General features: G+C 39.7%; 1 protein-coding gene across 3 annotated transcripts in view; it reads left to right on the top strand.

Annotated features, from left to right (window-relative positions):
* Positions 1–18,595, top strand: part of rnaseh2b (ribonuclease H2, subunit B) — a 41,960-nt gene that overhangs the window by 15,605 nt on the left and 7,760 nt on the right. The window contains exons 7-11 of one of the 3 annotated variants that reach the window (XM_020534143.2): positions 1,305–1,410; positions 5,225–5,306; positions 7,100–7,148; positions 8,033–8,110; positions 14,293–14,467. In XM_020534143.2, coding sequence (XP_020389732.2) covers positions 1,305–1,410; positions 5,225–5,306; positions 7,100–7,148; positions 8,033–8,110; positions 14,293–14,406 — 429 coding nt within the window. In that variant the 3' untranslated portion in view covers positions 14,407–14,467. Of the gene's footprint in view, positions 1–1,304; positions 1,411–5,224; positions 5,307–7,099; positions 7,149–7,930; positions 8,011–8,032; positions 8,111–14,292; positions 14,468–18,595 lie in introns of those variants that run through there. The other 2 variants (XM_048603346.1, XM_048603344.1) reach the window with 2 other exon arrangements.

Below are 18,595 nucleotides of genomic sequence, written 5' to 3'. Positions count from 1 at the left end.
GAAACGTCAGCCTCTCTGCTCCTATGATGCTGCTTAGCCTGCTGTGTTCATCCAGCCCTGCACCTTGTTGTTTCGGATTCACCAGCATCTGCAGTTCCTACTATCTCTTGTCTTGAGTAATGTTGGGATTCTTCAGTTTTGTTCAATTTGCACCCATTTAGACAAATGGGCAGCATGTCATAATGCTTCCAACATGCACCTTGTGGAGGTAAACCGGCTTTGGGGAGGCTGCAGGTAAGTTACTTGTTGCAGGATTCCTAGCCTTTGATTTGCTTTTGTAGCCATGGTATTTATATGCCTGATCTAGTTCTGATTCTGGTCAGTGGTAAACCCCATGACATTGATAGTGGGGGATAAAATGAAGATAACGCTTTTGAATGTCCATGGACAATGGGTAGTTTCTGTCATGTTGGAAATGGTCAATGTCTACCACTTGTGCAATGTCAATGTAACTTGCCTCATATCAGCTAAATATGGATGTTGTCCACATCCTCCTGTACATGGGCACTGACATAAACACAGAAAATGCTGGAGAAACTCAGCAGGTCTAGCAGCATTTGAGGAGAGAGAAACAGTTAATATTTCGAGTGCAGTACAACTCTTCTTTGGAACTGAAAGAAAGTAATTGAATTGAAAAGTTAACACTGTTTGATTGTTTCCTGCTTACCGTTTGTCCTTTTGGGCTTGATCTCCATGTATTATTTCCGAGATTATGGTTACCACTTATTCCACATGGCCCACCTACTTGCCCTGAACCAGAAATAATAGTGCTTCCTTCCTCATAGAAATTCCAGGCATTGCACATCCTGAAAGGCATTAACCTTTGTAACTTGCTTGTTTGGAAAAGTTTGATTTTGTATTAATCTCCTATGTATTCTGTGATTCCCTTGGTGCAATTGATTAAGTTTGTTTGGAAAAGCATTGACTCTATCTTTTAGGTTTATATTAGAGTATAGCGACCTGATTCAACACAATGGAAGAATGTTTTTGGTATATTCTTCTACGGTGTAGGACTGAGTCTGCCAGGATTAGTTTTCAATTATCATATTCTCACAGAGCTCAACAGGGTATATGCAGAATGTTTTTCCTCAGTCTGAGAGTCTCTGTTATTGACAGATTTTATTTCAGATCTTTACCATCCGCATTGCTTTGCAGTTATTTGTGCTTTTATTTTCTTGTTTTAGTTGGGGGCAGTGATTATACAGAGTTGAAGCATTTGCATGCACTTGGCCGTTAAGTTAGTCCACACTGTCTTTGTGGAGCAATACGCTGTATTGATTGGTTGTGTTTCTTGCTCCATACAGGCTGAGCAGACTGTCAAAGCACTGAAGAACACCAGTCTTTCTGTTGGTGGAGGTGTGCAGTCCAGTATGCTGATTAGAAATAAACCAGTTACAGAAGTGACTGAAGGTTAGTGCATAATTATTGATTAATACACATATTTGTGTTTTTGGTTGAAATAATGGATGAAACAGTGCATTAATCAATTTATATTTTTGATGAATAAATAAAGAATGAATAATAGGCACAGTTGTTGGTCATGTGAATTGAATACTCATATTCATGATGTATGCAATAAATTTTAGCTTTTTGTTATCATTTCGCTTTACATCCCTGGTTATTGGTTTGCTGCTAAAATGGTTTGGAACAAAGAAATCACTGGGCGTTCATCAGCAATATTGTATAGAAAGGAGAGCTGTCATCATGGTAAGCTCAACTAATCAGAATGACCAACCCAAGCCAACAGATGAGAATCCAACCAATAATTATAAGCTCCAACAAGGCAAAAGACACATGGCAAAGAAGCACTCTGTGAAGGGAGAAGAGCAGAGGAGGGTCAGGGTGGAGCAGAAGAGCAGGGATTCACGTAGACAGCACAGAGGAATCTTGGGGTGTGGGACAGGGTCAGCAGGAAGTTTTGATGGAGAGTAGAGAAGAACAGAGGGTCCAGATCTCTTAGGGACGGGCACATGGGGTGAGCAACAGTGAAGGGTCTAGGCCCGAAATGTCAGCCTTCCTGCTCCTCTGATGCTGCTTGGCCTGCTGTGTTCATCCAGCTCTACACCTTGTTATCTCAGATTCTCCAGCATCTGCAGTTCCTACTAACACTAAACGGAAGGCTGAGTTGTGTTGATAGAAAGTAATAGAATGACTAGTTCTATTGATATTTGGATACTGAATGGCTTTAAGCCTTCATTTGAGCTTGGAAGTAGTCTTGATGCAGATGTTGTTTTCAATAACTGGACGGCTCTCAAATTATCCAGTGACTGTGGCACAGATGGTAGGAATGCAAAGTCAGTATCTTGACTGAGAGGCCAAAAGGAGTGATTTAGTATCTTTAGCAACTGGTTAAAAATAGAGTCAGAAGCATGAGAATAATGTTGAAGGTTTTTGACATTTTCTCACGGGTATCTTTCTAGCTCCCCTTTTTCTCGTTATGATGCCATATCTTACTCAGGCTTTTTGTTTTATTTCAGACACTTTCAATTTTTTTTATTCATTGGAGGAATGTGTGTGACACTAGCAAACAATGTTCTTTTTATTTGAGTGAGCAGAACGTTTGTTTAAGTGCATTACCTATTTGAAATATTTTTCCATAGTTGTACACACAATGTAAAGCAACACAACTTTCAAACTGGCACATGGCTGTGTAGCTTAGAGGAAACTGTTGATGACAAGGCTAGCGCTCATTGACCATCCTAATTACTGTTGCTAAGGTGGTGTTGAGTCTGTGTAGTGAGTGCAGTTGAGGAGGGAGTTGCAGGGTTTTGGCCGAGAGACAATGAATAAACAGTGATCTTGTTCCAAGTCAAGATCACGAGTGACTTGGAGGGGAAACCTGCAGATGACGTTGTTCCTGTGCATCCACGGCCCTCGTCCTTCTGGATGGTGGAGGTCATGGATTTGGAAGATATCCTTTGCAAGTAAATCTTGTAGATTGTACACACTTCTGTTGTACAGTATTGAGGACAAATTTGCTTGTGGTACAAAGAAAGGTAGGAAAGCAAATTGTGATGAAGCAAAGTGTCAGTCAAGGGATGCAGCTGGTTAAGTGAGGGGAAAAGAAGCTGGCAGATGGAGTGTAATTTGGGAATATGTGACATTTATCAGAACTGAATAGAGGAGCAGAAAATTATCTTAATGAACAGAGATTGCAGAGTGCTTCAATATAACACAATCTGGGAGTCTCTATGAGTGAATCACAATAAGTTAGCACACAGATACAGCATGTAATTAAAAAGAGGAATGGCATTTCATTAACAAACAGTATCATGTTATAAGTTGCAATTGTTGAGACAACATCTGGAACACTGTGTACACATTTGGTCCTTTTTTTCACTTAAGGGGGAAGTTACCATCATTTAAGGCAGTTCAGAGAATGTTTATTCACCTGATTCCTGGGATGAAGAGATAGAGGGAAGGTTGAGCAGGTTGGTGGCTGTACTCGTTGAAGTTTAGAAGAATGCATGGTCATCTTATTGAAATATATATGATACTGTGGGAGAATGTTTCCTGTCGTGGGGAATTGCAGAACTGGGGAACACAGTTTAAGTGGGTCTTCCGTTTATGACAGTGAGGGGGAATTCCTTCTCTCTGAGGATTGTTACTTTGAAATTCTCTTCCTCGGGGAGCAGTGGTTTATCGTCTAACTCAAGCTTGAAAATATATTCAGACTTTTGATTGAGAAGGAAGTTTATTGTCACAGGGAACAAACAGGAAAGTGAATTTAATGCTCGAATCAGATCAGCCGTTGTCTTATCAAATAGCAGGGCACGCTCAATGTGCTGAATGGCTTACACGTGCTCTTGATTCTCAATAACTTGTGATCAGATGATGCAATGATGGTGGAAGAGTTGAGTGTTTAAGATGGTGGTGTTGGAGCTTATCTGCACTTCAAATAGCATGTTCCATTACCTTTGTAGATGATGGATAGGGAATCAGGAGTTGTGACTCATCACAGAATTACCAGCCTCTGAGCTGTTCTTGTAATCAGTGTTTAAATGTCTGGTCATTAATGACCCCAGATATTAATGGTGAGGTATTCCTTGACGATAAGGACATTAAGTGTAAAGAGAAGGTAGGGAGACCTCTCCTATCTGGAAATGGTCATTTTTGGCACACATGTTGCTTGCCATTTATTATCAAAAACCTGAATGTTACTCGGGTGTTATGCGCACAAACTGCTTTATCTGAAGAGTTATGAATGAAACTGAGCACTATAATCATCAGCAAGGATTCCCACTTTTAAATTTGTGATGGAGGGAACAGCTGAAAATTGTTGGACCGAGGAAACTGCCCTGAGGAACTATTACAGTGATACCTTGTGACTGAGACGATTAATGTCCAATAAACACAACTGTTTTCCTTCATGCTAGAGCTTTCCCACAGATTTCTATTGACTTTGATATTAGCCAGACTTCTTAACGCCGTATTCAGTCAGATCGTTCTTTTCATGTTAAGGGCAACAGTTCTCATCTCACTTCTCGAAGTCATCTCCTTTGTCCATGTTTGGACCAGCCAAGATGTTGCCGATGCCTAGAGCCCTAGCAGTATCCAGCACACTCACCATTTTGTCATATCATGTGGAATGAATGAAATTGGCTACAGCCCAGCATCTGAGATGATGGTGATTTTAGGAGGGTGATTTTAGGAGGATGATCTTTTCTCAACTGCCTGGGGATCACATACTACCTCCTCCCAAATTCTCCATAGCTGCTGGTTAACGTCCTCCTGAAATCCACTCCCCACCTAACTCTCACCTTCCCAAGTGCACAGTAATGATGCCAGCCACCCTTTGTGTTCAGCAATGCTGGGTCCCACTCCAACACCTGGCAACGTGCATTTCTAGTTTTTCCAGGACACCAGTTCTGGAGTTCCGACTTCGAGCAGGATATGCAGAAGATTGGATCCAGTTGTCTTGGCGTGTTAGCTACTGATTATTCCAAATCTGATTTTTTTTTTAATTATTAAGGCTTTTTGACTTTTACTTGTGCTGACAATCTAGCCACTCAAAATCACAAATGTCTTTTAGAAATAGAAGCCCTAACAACTACTGAATATAGTCATCAAGAAACGATCCACTAACCTAAAGCTAACCACCAAAAACCCAATCGATGAATTAATGACCTGCTTGTAATTTGCTCCCATTGCTGCTCTGTATTGTGACATCACTTTTTTTTTGATTTTTTTTGTATGAATATTGACCTAATTTTGTTTTCTTCAGAGGACTACTTACGCTATGCTCATGGTTTGCTGTCAGATTATATTCCTGCAGATCTAAGTGTGGAGCTACTTAAGTTCTTGGAGTAAGTATGTAAGGGTAAAACACTGATATATGGTTAAAAATTATTCAATCTTTGCCACTTTGGATTTATTTCTTCGCTTCAAAACTGTTGGCTACTAATTTGATTATTATGCTAATAGAGTACATTCACCACTACCTTCACTGTACAGACTTGCTTGGGTAAACTGTTGTCAATTATAAAGGTGCCACCTATAACTTATTGTACTATTCTGGAAGGTACAGTAAGTATTGGAACAACATCAAAGGTTTTAATAGGGCCTTGGATGTTGAAATGTATCCCATGGTTTTTCACAGAACTATGTTAACAAACTCTGACAGCGTCGATAGTAAGACATGATCAAAGCTGGGTAAAGGGGTTGGTTTCAAGCAGCATTTTGGAGGTGGTGATGAGAAGCAGTGGAAAGATTTAGGGAGAGAGTTCCAGAACGTGGAACACAAATGGCTGAAGGCATAGCTACCAGTAGTGATGTTATATAGAACAGAGATTTGCAGTAGGAAAGAGGAGCACAGAGATCTTGGAGGGGTGTAAGACAGGGGAATGTTAAAGGATTAGGGGATAGGTGAAAACGAGGATGAAAATTTCAAGGCATTTGTGGACTGTGAGGCAGTGTAGGCCAACAAACCTTGGTGATAGTGAACAGAGGTTGGTGTAAGTTGGAAAGGAGGCAACATTGTTTGAGATGAGCTGGAATTTATGGAGGAGAACAGCTCTCCAGTAGCAGTTAAAGTTAACGGAGGCACAGTTATTAATTGTGGCAGCAGTTTTACTGAGACCATGATGTAGCCAGGTAATGTTGCATAGGTCAAAGTAGGCATTCTTAGTGATGGTACAGATGTGTGGTCTGAACCCATCTCGGGATTTGACACAAGACCAAGGCCTCCAAACAGTTGCCAGGGCTAGGAATAGAGTTGGTGGAGAGGAAATGGAGTTTCTTGAATTATAGTTTTGATTTCTCAAAATTTAATGGGCAAGAATTTCTGCTTATCCAACACTAGATGTCAGACAAGCTCTCTGGCAGATTCAGGACAGTGGAAGAATCGAGAATGGCAGTGGTGAGGTCGGGTACCATCAACTTGCGCTGAAAACTAAAGTTATGTTCTTAAATGATGCTGAGGAACGACATAGAGATGAGAAATGGATGGCACTAAGAATAAATCCTTGAGGGACTCCCAAGAGTGGCAGGGTGGTAGCAGGAAGAGAAGCCATTGAATTCTCTGGATTGAGAGAGAGATAGAATGGATCTAAACGAGTCTCGCCTACCTGGATGTTGATGGAGATTTATTGGGAAGAGGATGATGGGATCGATGCCATTAAAGACTGTAACCAGGTCAAGAAGTATGAGGAGGGATATCATGCATTGGATTTCATTTGTGATGCTAAAACGAAATGTTGTGGATGATAGAATCTGACATAGAGTCAAAAATTGCTGGAAATGCTCAGCAGGTCTGGCAGCATCTGTAAATGCAGAAACAAATTTGATGTTTCAGGTCCATGATGTGTTCTGACAGAACATCACAGATTTGAAAAATGAACTCTCTTTCCATCTTCACGGACACTACCAGGCTTGCTGAGTATTTCCAACATTTCCTGTTTTGGAATAATAACTGCACTACCATCTTAAATTGACTCTGAAGCTTTTTGAGACATTCTGAGGTCATGGAAGATGGTTTGTTTAATTCTTGCTTTAACAAAACTGCTGAACCACCTTTAAACTACAGCCCCACACGTGACGTTAATATTCGTAACTTCTGTGGTTTTGCTTTTATATTAATATTTATATTTCTGTTTGTTAGGTTACCAGCTGTTTCAACAAAAACGGCAGTGGGTGAGCCACCATCAAAGGTTTGTTTCTGTTTTATCAGTCACTGTTTTTGCTGTTGAAGGCATTTTATAAAAATCCTAAAGCAGTAGCTTTTAACACACTTATTCTCTCAATCACTCTTTCATTTCCTACCATCATGACATGCGAACAAATAAAATAACTAATCCCAAATCTACCTCCTGATACAAATAAAGCTAAATTGCTGGTGAATTAACGTACAATGGAGAAAGGCAACAGAGTGGTCTTCTCTGTTATTTCACTTGTTTGTGAAAATACCCATAAAAGGCTCTGTTCCCAATGTTCACTTTTGTGAGAATGAAAGATTGTGTTCCCCACTGTGTAACAAACCTACTTTCTTACTAACCTTAATCGAAAATGCACCCAGTAGTACGTAAATGAGGAATCGCTGATGACTAGCACAAGCAAAAATACTGTTACTTATTTTTTTTTAAAAATCATCCCTATACTGATGTAATTCTGACTTAAATGTTTGGTAACTTCATATTATAGTAAAGTTTAGTGCTCAATATTCTAGAATTGAAGGATTTCTTCAAGTATTTGAAGAGCTTGCATGCCCACTGCTGATCTTATGTTCTTGTATAACATAATTTCCATTGTTTGGAGGGGAAAAAAATGGTTTCTACAGCCGGAAAAGACACTGCTTTATAATAAGTTATCGCTGGTCGTGTGGATAAGATTTTGTTCTGTAAAACCATTTAGTTGAATATCTGCTTAAAGGTCACTAATGCATGAGTTGTCTGAAGTTGGCACTTGAGTGAGATCCACCCATCATGCATTTTAGAGATTGTTTTGGCAAAGAGCTTTTCTTTTCCTGAAATGAAGCTCACATCATGTCAATGTCGCACACCTTGTTGAACAAAAACCTCGTAAACTGCCATTACAGAAAAGGAAACTATCAGACAAACCAGTGGAGGCTGAAGAGGACTATACCAAGTTCAACTCTGATTCAAAAGAGAAAAAGGTGAGGAGCTTCCTCATTTGATACTCTTCCAGCTGTGTTATTGTTTTAACTGCACTTAACATCAGGATCTGCAGGGAAGTTGAATCTCAAGTATTTTAGATACTTTAGAATGTATTCTATTGGCTTTGAGAAGCTAATTTGCAGTACTGAGCTACACAGTCCAAATTCCTAGATTCCTTTCCTATTATAAGAAAAAGTAGAAAATTGTAATAAGAATAAGCTGTTGAACTGATTGAGCCTGCTACTTCCTGAAGTATGATTATAGCTAATCCTGTATCTCGACAACATATCCCTGCTCTCTCCATAGATTTCTAGACACCATCTGTGTCAAGGGGTATATCATTTTCTTTCTTAAATATATTCGGTAACTTGGCCTCCACAACCTTCTGCATTGGCAAATTCCAGAGATTCACCGTCGCCTTCTGCGTGAAGACGTTTCTCCTCATCTCAGTCCTAACTGGTTTGCTGTGTATCCTGAGAGCATTGCCCTATTGTCGACCACTACCACTATCCCCTACACCTCCACAGCCAGGGAGGTGCATGCAGTCAGCCCATTGAATACAAGCCAAGTGAACCCAATCTCTCTTCACATGACAAACTGAATCTCTCTTCACATGACAAACCCAAGGAATCAATCTTGTGAGCCTTTGCACACTGCCTGTGGCAAGTATATGTTTCCTTAGGTAAGGAAACCAAAATTGCTCTCTGTATTGTAAAACTGCAGCAAGACTCCCTTGCTCCTGCACTCAAGCCCTCTTGCAATGCAAGCCATATATCATTCACCTTTTTAACTGCTTACTGTACCTGATGCTTGCTTCCAATGACCATTGAACAAAGACACCCAGGTCCCTTTGTACATCAACATTTCCCAATCTATCACTATTTAAATAATACTCTGCCATTGGTTTGCCAACTGAAGTAGACAGCCTCACACTTCTCCATGTTATGCTGCATCTGTCATATCTTCACCAACTCACGCAATGTGCCTAAGTCACCTTGAATTCTTTATTTCCTCCTCCCAACTCTCTCGATTTTTCCTAGTTCTGTGGCATTGCCAAATTAAGGAAATATTACATTTGATTCCCTCTTCTAAATTTTGATATATATTGTGAAAAGCTGCAACCCAAGCACTGATTCTTGTGGTAACCCACTAGTCATTACCTTCCCTTCTAAAAATTACCCACTTATTCCTTCTTTGCTACCTTATTCTCAGTCCATGCCGGTATATTACCCCTGATTCCATGTGCTTTAAATTTGCACACTAACCTCTTATTAGGGACTTTATCAAAAGTCTTTTGAAAATCCAAATACACCACATCCATTGATTCTCATTCTCTATCCTGCTTATGTCCTCAAAAAAAATCTCCAGTAGATTTGTCAGACCTGATTTCTCTTTCATAAATCCATGTTGACTTTGTCTAATCCCATTGATGTTTTCTGAGAATCCAAAGATCCCAGGTTCCCTCCCCAGTCAATGTGAAGCTAAACCCAGCCTGGAGTTAATTGGCTTGATTGCACCTGAACTAATGAGGCCATTGGTCATTGACCATTTTGATATTCAAACTCCATTCAACTAGTTTGCAATCCCTTAAAGAATTTGTAAAACTGTTAATACTTAGGAGTAGGAGCTTATATAGCTAAGGGAAACAACAGACTTTAGAGGCACAATATAATCCTCAGCAAAGTTTTCTGCAGGCTAAATTGAAGCCCTGTTTTATTTTGGTAAAACAGTGATCTCCATAATCACAGCTGTTGGACAATGATTTTTGATGAAAGTCAGGCATGCCATCTTTGGTTTGACTAAACATTTTATAAGAGTTCACCTAGGACTGGCATATCTTCTTGAAATGTTCTAATTTTGAAACCTGCTAGTTATCACTTTCAATGCATTACAAGATTTCTGCCAGTGGCTTTGTCTGAAGTTGCAAAAGATGAAATAAGTTGTGGAAAACTTCGGTTGGGGAGGAGGTTGGCTGGAGAGTAGTGATGTTTAATACCATTAGATAATAAAGATGATACTCTCACCCAGGGGAAAGACAGAGGAGCAGGTTTTGGAGGCTTTAGGAAATAAGTTACTAAAGCCAGCCAGATAGTGTGCAGCAACAAATAAGATATTGGGCTGTGTTACCAGAAGAAGAGTCTAGAAGTGGTGATAGTTTGCACAGAACCCCAACTGGAGGACTAAGTACAGTCCTGGGCACACTTTTACATATTATTGGAGAGGCTGCAGTGAAAGGCAACTAAATTGATCAATGAGATTGAGCATCTGATTAATGAGGCAATACTATAGATGGTGGGGTTATTTCACTTCGAAATAAAATCTATCAACATAAAGTACAAGACACGAAAGGTTTTACGAGGTGTACGGTTTTCATAGCCAAACAAAACAATCTGCAATGCCCTTATGTGGAATGCTGCATGTATGACATTAATTCATCCCCTTGGGAAGTATGAGCCATCATGAAAAACAGCGAGTACAGATGGATCATATATTTACTTAAAATCCTGGAATTTTTTTTTGAAAGAATTGAAGGCAAAGTAAAAGGACACAACCTTGAGAAAGAGATACGTTTTTATACATTACATTATACATGAGAGTGCCCTCTGAAAGATGTCCTGAACACGATCACAGTATTGACACCGTGGTGGAAATTGTGAACTGCATAAGAGTGAGGGCACTTAAACATCATTTCCTCCTTTAAGAACTCCAGTAAGTATGTGAGCTCAGAGATGCAATTTGCACATCTTTGGAGATGCAGGAGCAAGAAAATAATTTTCTGGAATTGTGGAATTCCAACTGGGAATGTGGCCTTTTTTGTGTGGATATCTTGGCACATTACATTAACGTAATGTGAAGCTGCAGTTCAAGAACGTGTGCATAAACATGTTGTATTCTACTGCTTTCGAAGTCAAGTCAATCATGCTGTCAAAACAAGTGAAGAGCTTCAAGTTTGCTGATGTTGCAACACAAATATTTAGAAGTGCTGCTAAAGCGGAGAAGTACAGCAAAATTTGGAGTGTTAAATGGCCTTTGATTCTGTGATGATGGAGAAGAATCAGGAGCTGGTGCTAACCGTGCTGTCACTTGATTATGGAAAGTCCTTCGAGAATTAGAAGTTGAGTTCATTGATCTTTGGTACCCTTCCACCTTCCAAAAAAAAAGACAGTTTAAAAAAACTGTATGAGTTTTATACCTCCGTGAGCGAAACTAGGATCCCAAATATCTGCCAGATGGTACAGAAATTCCTTATTTTGTTCAGCTTCACCTATGTACGCAATCAAATATTTTCTGAGCTGAAATACAACAAATCTTGCTATAGGTCCCAGATAGCTGACCAACATCGAAGCTAATTTATTGCGTATTTTTACAACAAGAATTACATCAGATCTTGAAGCCACTGTAAAGAGGGGTGACAATCTGCATTGTTCATATTTAAGCAAGAAGTGTATGAAACAGAATAAGTTTGGTTTCGTTATTGTAACGTGTCATAATAGTGGTATAGTTACAATAAGATTTTGTTTATTTCTACAAAAATGTATTTTGACACTAGTTTGAATAAATTTTGATAATTGTCACAGTCAGATGGAGAATTACTGATGATTCAGCGAAACTAATAATATTTAAATGCAAAATAGTTAACAACAAAGAAACAAGTATGCTTTTATGTAGTGCAGTACACTGAAAAGTTTTAGATGCAATATCGTTTTTCCCAGCGGGGGCTAAATATTCACATGGTAAAATCAACAGCAACCGAATATTGCAGTTTTCTAATAACATTTGTTGAATGTAAAAATAAAATTGTTGTCTTTGTTTGATCATGAATGTTTCAATTCTTGACCATTTATGGCACGCCCACACCATTGTCAGAGCCAGAGGTGGGCCTGGAGCCAAAACATTTGCCCTGCTGTGGGTTAAGGAGCCGTGGCAGAGGGACTGTAAGATTGGCTCTGGGGCAGAAAGCAGAAATTAGTCATGACTCGTGGACCAGAATTCAACCTTCTTCCGAGATTAAAAGCAGGACCACTGGTCTTTTTGATGTATAGTCATGAAGTAGACATCGGTAAAAAGGAAATAAGTTCAAAAACATGTTACAAAAACATGAAAATGCAATAAGCAATGAGGAGGATAAAGTAATAGATTTTAGAAGGACGTAGACAAGCAAAATGGGAAGGCACAAGACGTGATTTAATAAAGGATTGTGAACTGATATATTTTAGTATGAATGACAAGAGGCAATATAAACTACGTGGTACAGGGACAGAGATTCTTGGGGATGTTTGCATACACATTTTTGAAGGTAGCAGGAGAACTGTTATAATAGCAGGTGGGATTCTTTGCACTATTAATAGAAGCATAAGAGTAACAAAAGTAAGGAGGTGAGTTAAGCCCTTATAAAAAGAACTCTGGCCAGATCTCACCTTTGCTCAGTTCTGAGCACCATACGTTTGGGAGGATGTGAAGCTTTGGGGAAAATCTTCACTGGAATGCTACTGGGAAGGATACCTTGGTTATATCGAAAGACTGGAGAAACTGGAGTCATTCTCTCAACCTTTAGGCTTCAAAGGCAATTTGATAGATTTATTCAATATCCTGAATGGAATGGATTGAGCAAGCAGTAACAAATTGGTGGATCAAAGATCACTAATTTTAAGATGATGGGTCAGAAGAATTGGTGGTGACATCAGGAAAGCAAAATGTTGTTTATGAAATTGTTGTGGCCTGGGATGTTTTGCCTGAAAGGGTGGAAGCAGGATTTTAATTTTTTTTCCTCTATCTGTTGAGCCACATTTTAACACATCTTTGGGGCAAGTGGGACTTTTAACCCAACCTTCTGTCCCAGAGGTATGGATTCTACCACTGTCACGCGATATATTGGAAGCATATTCAGTGGTAACTTTCGAAAGTGAATTGCATATATATTTCAGTGAGACTTGGAAAGAAAAACAAGACGTGGTTAGGGTGGTGGAAAAATGCATGGATGTACGAGTAATGGATAACCCTTACAAAGAGCCAGCAGAAGCACAAAGGAGTGAATGGCCTCTGTCATCCATCCACCTGCCTGTGATGCTCCTGAATATTACCATGAGGATATATTGCTTCAGGACTTTTCACATGCATCCTCCTCAACTTCAGATTCCATTGCTGGATCTCTTTCACAGCACATTAAAGTTTGATATCACCCCTGCAATAAGGTTCGATTACAATCCCTTTTGTTTAGCAAGGGTCAGAACTTCACGTTACAACCTGTATTGATTGTGAGAGATGTTTGAAACTATGACGGGGTATAACATGAACATTCATCTGGAAAGAACTGGGTGATTGAGAGGATGGATTTAGAAGGTCTGTATCATGTTTGATCAATTTCATGGAAACCTGTACTCCGACTGTAACATGAGGTAAAAAGGATGATGTTTGCCCACCACTCCCCAACAGTATAAAAGAAGATGGAGTATGTTCAGAAGTAATGTATTGGAATGATAATATAGCTTACAGGGTTAAATTATGAAGGTAGATTGCACAAATTATGCTAATATTACAGTGAGTTTAGAAGATTAAGGCATAAGCTAATTGAGCTGTTTAATATTATAGGAATTTGTTAGAACAACTGTCAACTCTTCTGTTGTGGGAAAATCTAGGGCATGATTGCCATAAAAAGATGACCGTGATGATTCACAAGAATGGAAGTTTAAAGAGAACGGGGGTAAAGAGGTTTAAAAAATCCTTTGCAACAGAAAGTTAAATGAGGTTAATATAGTTTTTGAAAGCTGTGGTAAATTTGAAGGAGCTGAATATTGAATGTTTTCATTGCCGAAATCATGATCAAGAAGACAGAGACCAGGTTGATCGATGAGAACTTTCCTTTTGCAAACAGGGCTGGAGAATTTGAAAGGGAAGAATATAAAATGATGGGGAAGACAGATGGGGGTGATAGTATTGGAATGGTCAGTTCTGCAGTACATCCTACAGCATATATTTCCAAGAGCTGTGTTATGCAGAATGCTTCAACTGACCCAGAAAATCAGTACCCACTGTCAGCTGGTTGGTGTAATTTGATAAATAAAATGAACATTAATCGCAAGATGAGCGCAATGCTTTTGTTTTAAAGAGCTTTAAATAATGTAAGTTTAAGTACTGCAATCTTTTTTTAATTTTAATACTGACTGTTGCTTTTTGTCTTCAGCCCTCCAAGATGACAGCTGCACAAAAATCTTTGGCAAAGGTTGACAAGAGTGGAATGAAAAATATATCGACTTTCTTTGCGTCAAGGAACAAAGCAACAACAAAGTCTACATAATGTTTTGGTGAATTCTTCCTGTACTTTTTTTTAAACAAAATTAAAAAGAAATTGTTTTTAAGTGATGGTTTGTATATTATTGCAGCACCTGGCATTTTTGTATTTGAAAATAATATAGACCGGTTTATTATGAACACCTAAATTTTACTATATTCTAGCTCAGGCAGATTATATGCACAAAGCCCCTTTTTAACGATTTGGTTATATATTATTAAAAGATTTGTGCCTTGTAGTGTCTCACGTTGCCTTACTGGCAGTCCTAGTGTATGATTATAAGCTGGATTTTCACCCTACCTGACTCCTTTGAAGTCAGACAACTGGAACACTACCTTGATTTTGCTCCCAGGAGCCACTCACCTATTTTTAGCCAGTGAATTTGCACAACTTCTGATCAGTCTTTGGTTTTACGGTCATTTCCAGGAAAACCCTGATTATGATGGAGACTTCCCATTCACTTGAGATGCATTGGGAAAGCTTCAGTGGTCACTCCCATTCCTTGTTTAAGTCAAGCTGATGCTGAGTTCCCTTCTTCCTATTAGTTGAGTATTTGTAAAGCTGTTTGAGCTGCTGGTATAATAGCATTTACCACTGATCAAGTACATTTGAGAAAAAATATCAATCATTGAAAAATTGGGTACAAGTGCCTCTGTTTTCAAAATAACATGACATTTTACCACACACACTCCTATATTCTTTTTCCAGATTATGTGATAGTAGTTCTAGATTCTCACACATGACGAAGCATCCTTTTCAGATCCACCTTCTAAGGCCACTTAAGGATCTTGTAGCTTTCAATCAAGTTATGCCTTACTCTTCTAAACATCAGTGGATACAAGCCTAGCCTGTGAAACCTTTCATCCTAAGACAGCACATTCATTTTAGAATGAGTCTGGTAACCGTTTTTCTGAATTCTAACCAATGCATGTGCATCCTCCTATTAGATAAGTTGACCAAAACTGTGCACAGGACTCTGCCACTATCTGTATAACTGAAGTATAACCTCCCTAAGGTTTTCAAATGATTCACCTTACAATAAATGATAATATTATTCACTTTCCTAGTTACAGACTGTACATGCACACTAAACTTTTACATTAATTTCCTAGCACAGCCAGTTCCTCTAGCCATTGTGTATCAGAGCTCTACAATCTCGTATCTTTTAGATCATGTGCTTTTTTAAAAATTTTTCCAGCCAAAATGGACAATCTCATGTTTTCCCATATTATGCTGCATTTGCGTAATCTTTGGCCTCTTTTTCTATTATAGAGTCCCAGGCCCTTTGGCACTGCTCGTCCGTGCCAACTAGGTTTCCTAAACTGAACTAGTCCCATTTGCTAGCGTTTTGCCCATATGCCTCTAAACCTTTCCCATCCATGTATCTGTCCAAATGTCTTTTAATTGTTAATCTGTCTTTATCATTTTGTAACCTCATGCTCTCTTAACCACTATTTATCTTTGTCATCAACAAATTCAGCAACCATATTTTGGTACCCTTCGTCCAAATTGTTCATTTAAATTGTAAAACGTTTTAAAGTTTTGCAGTGATTGCCAACCAGAAGATGATCCATTTATACCTACTGTTTCCTGGTAGCTGGCCAATCTTCTATCCATGTCAATATGTAACCCCCTTCACTACGAGCTCTTAATTCCTGTAATAACCTTTGATGTGGTACCTGATCAAATGCCTTCTGGAAAGCAGTGTACAGTACATTCCTTGATGCTTCATTATCCACAGCCTGCATTACTTACCCAAAGTAATGCAATACATCAGTCAAATGTGATTTTCCTGTCACAAAACCATATTTCTGCCTGATTACCATGATCCTTTCAAAGTATCCTGTTATAAACTCTGTAACAATTGGATCTAACATTTTTAGCTTTCTCCAGTACTCTTGATTTTTACCTCACTAATCTTTTAGCCATTCTGTGTTCTTTCTATTCTGTGCAGTCTTCTGACCTGCTCCTTGTCTTTGCACCAAGATGTGCTTTTTCTTTGATACTATCTTTAAACCTTTTAGTTGACAATGGATGCTGTTGCATCCCTTCGATCTTTTCCTTCTCGTTGGAATATATTTTAGGTAGTCTGACATGGCTCCTTAAGTGTCTGCCCCTGCACCTTAATTTGCCTAATACAGAGACTATTGCCTTTGAGTTGTTTCTTAGTTTGGTGTCTGGATCTTTGTACTGACTATGCTTGTCCTGCCTATTCCATCGGTATTTACATGGACCACAACAATCAAATCTTCCGTCGTTCACTATCAATCTCTTTGACATACAAGGGAAAGCATATTTGATCATGCCGGACTACTATAGCAGGTGGCTAGAAGCTAACCATCTTCACACTATGACAGCAGAGACTGATAAACTTCCAGAAAAAAAGCTAAACACGAATGGGGTTCCAGCTGACATTGTTTCGAGTAATAGTCTGCAACTGGTGAATGAAAGATTTAAGAAATTCACAACGGAATTTGGAATGAATTTGTAATCATTAGTTCTCCTTTTCATCCAGAGTCCAATGAAGAAGCTGCTAGGAGCAAATTACTGCAGATGCTGGAATCCGTACTGAAAACAAAAAAAGTGCTGGAAACCACAGCAGATCAGGCAGCATCCATGGAGAGATAGCAAGCAAATGTTTCGAGCCTAGATGACTCTTCATTACAGCTCTGATGAAGAGTCATCTAGATTGGAAACATTAGCTTGCTGTCTCTCTGAAGAACCTGGTACAGTAGTGAAAACCATGAAATGTTGGTGACTAAGAGTAGTGATCAGCTTCATTGATGTACAAAGCAACACCCTTGAGTAATGTATATTTACCAGCAGACAGGCATATGTGCCGAAGGCTAAAAACTCAAATTCCATTTACAGCGAAATCTCAAACTAAATGCCGCATCTCAAGACCACAAGCAAATAAGAACAATTGAGAATGACCCAAAGAGAACAGAGAGGAGCCAGTGTAATTCCAGGTGTAAAACGAAGGCTTTTTATCAATTTTTGACCCAGTTCCGAAGGTATGGATCAAAGATAAGTCTCGGTCCTCAAATGAAAAAGCAACCATGTTCTTATATTGTTGAACCCTGTTGGGAACATTCAGAAGGAACAGAAAAACTTTAAGATTACTCGAGGCAGCAAAGGCAAATAAGTTATAACAACCACAAACTTTGGGCTAGTGAGAAAAGAACTGTGTTGATTACCTAGCAGAATGATAAACGTGTTACAGAACTGATTGAAGACCATCACTCTTCATCAACAATGATAAGAAGAACACCAGGGCGAGTTACAAAAGTAGCACACTAATTGGATCTGTGAAGTTCAGACTTTGTCAGAGAGGGTGGGAATGTAAACGAGTAAAGGACGAGTTAGATAATGTTAATGTAAAAGTTGAGAGAATCTTGGGGCGATGAAGGGGTTGTGGTATAAAGAGAATGGATATCATCATGCAATGGTCATATATATCACAGTGTAACTGAGGTCAGTAGTCATGAACAAGAGACTATGAGGAAAGGATGGAAGAGTCTGTACTCATGTTATTGTGGCTAAACTAAATCTTCAGTCTGCCACCGCTGCCAGCATGTTGTATGCTCCAAGATGGTGGCGGCGTAGGGCACTTCATCGGAGATTGTCGGCTCCATTAGTTTCTTTCTTGTTTCTTTTTTTCTTTTCTCTCTCAGCATCGCTTTTTTTCTTTTCTTCAGTCCGAGCCTCAGGGCCTGGTCTCTTGGCAGCTTGTGGCGGTCTCTCAATCCAGTGTCTCAGCAACTCGTGGCAGTGTCTCAGCCCAGTCTCTCGGTGGTTTGTGGCGGTGTCTTGGCCCAGTCTCTCGGTGGTTTGTGGCGGTGTCTTGGCCCAGTCTCTCGGTGATTTGTGGCGGTGCCTCGGCCCAGTCTCTCGGTGATTTGTGGCGGTGTCTCGGCCCAGTCTCTCGGTGGTTTGTGGCGGTGTCTCGGCCCAGTCTCTCGGTGATTTGTGGCGGTGTCTCGGCCCAGTCTCTCGGTGGTTTGTGGCGGTGTCTCGGCCCAGTCTCTCGGTGATTTGTGGCGGTGTCTCGGCCCAGTCTCTCGGTGATTTGTGGCGGTGTCTCGGCCCAGTCTCTCGGTGGTTTGTGGCGGTATCTCGACCCAGTCTCTCGGTGGTTTGTGGCGGTATCTCGGCCCAGTCTCTCGGTGGTTTGTGGCGGTGTCTCGGCCCAGTC

The sequence above is a fragment of the Rhincodon typus genome, chromosome 11, assembly GCF_021869965.1.
Source record: "Rhincodon typus isolate 14 chromosome 11, sRhiTyp1.1, whole genome shotgun sequence".
NCBI lineage: Eukaryota > Metazoa > Chordata > Chondrichthyes > Orectolobiformes > Rhincodontidae > Rhincodon > Rhincodon typus.
This window is presented reverse-complemented; position numbering and strand designations above follow the sequence as displayed.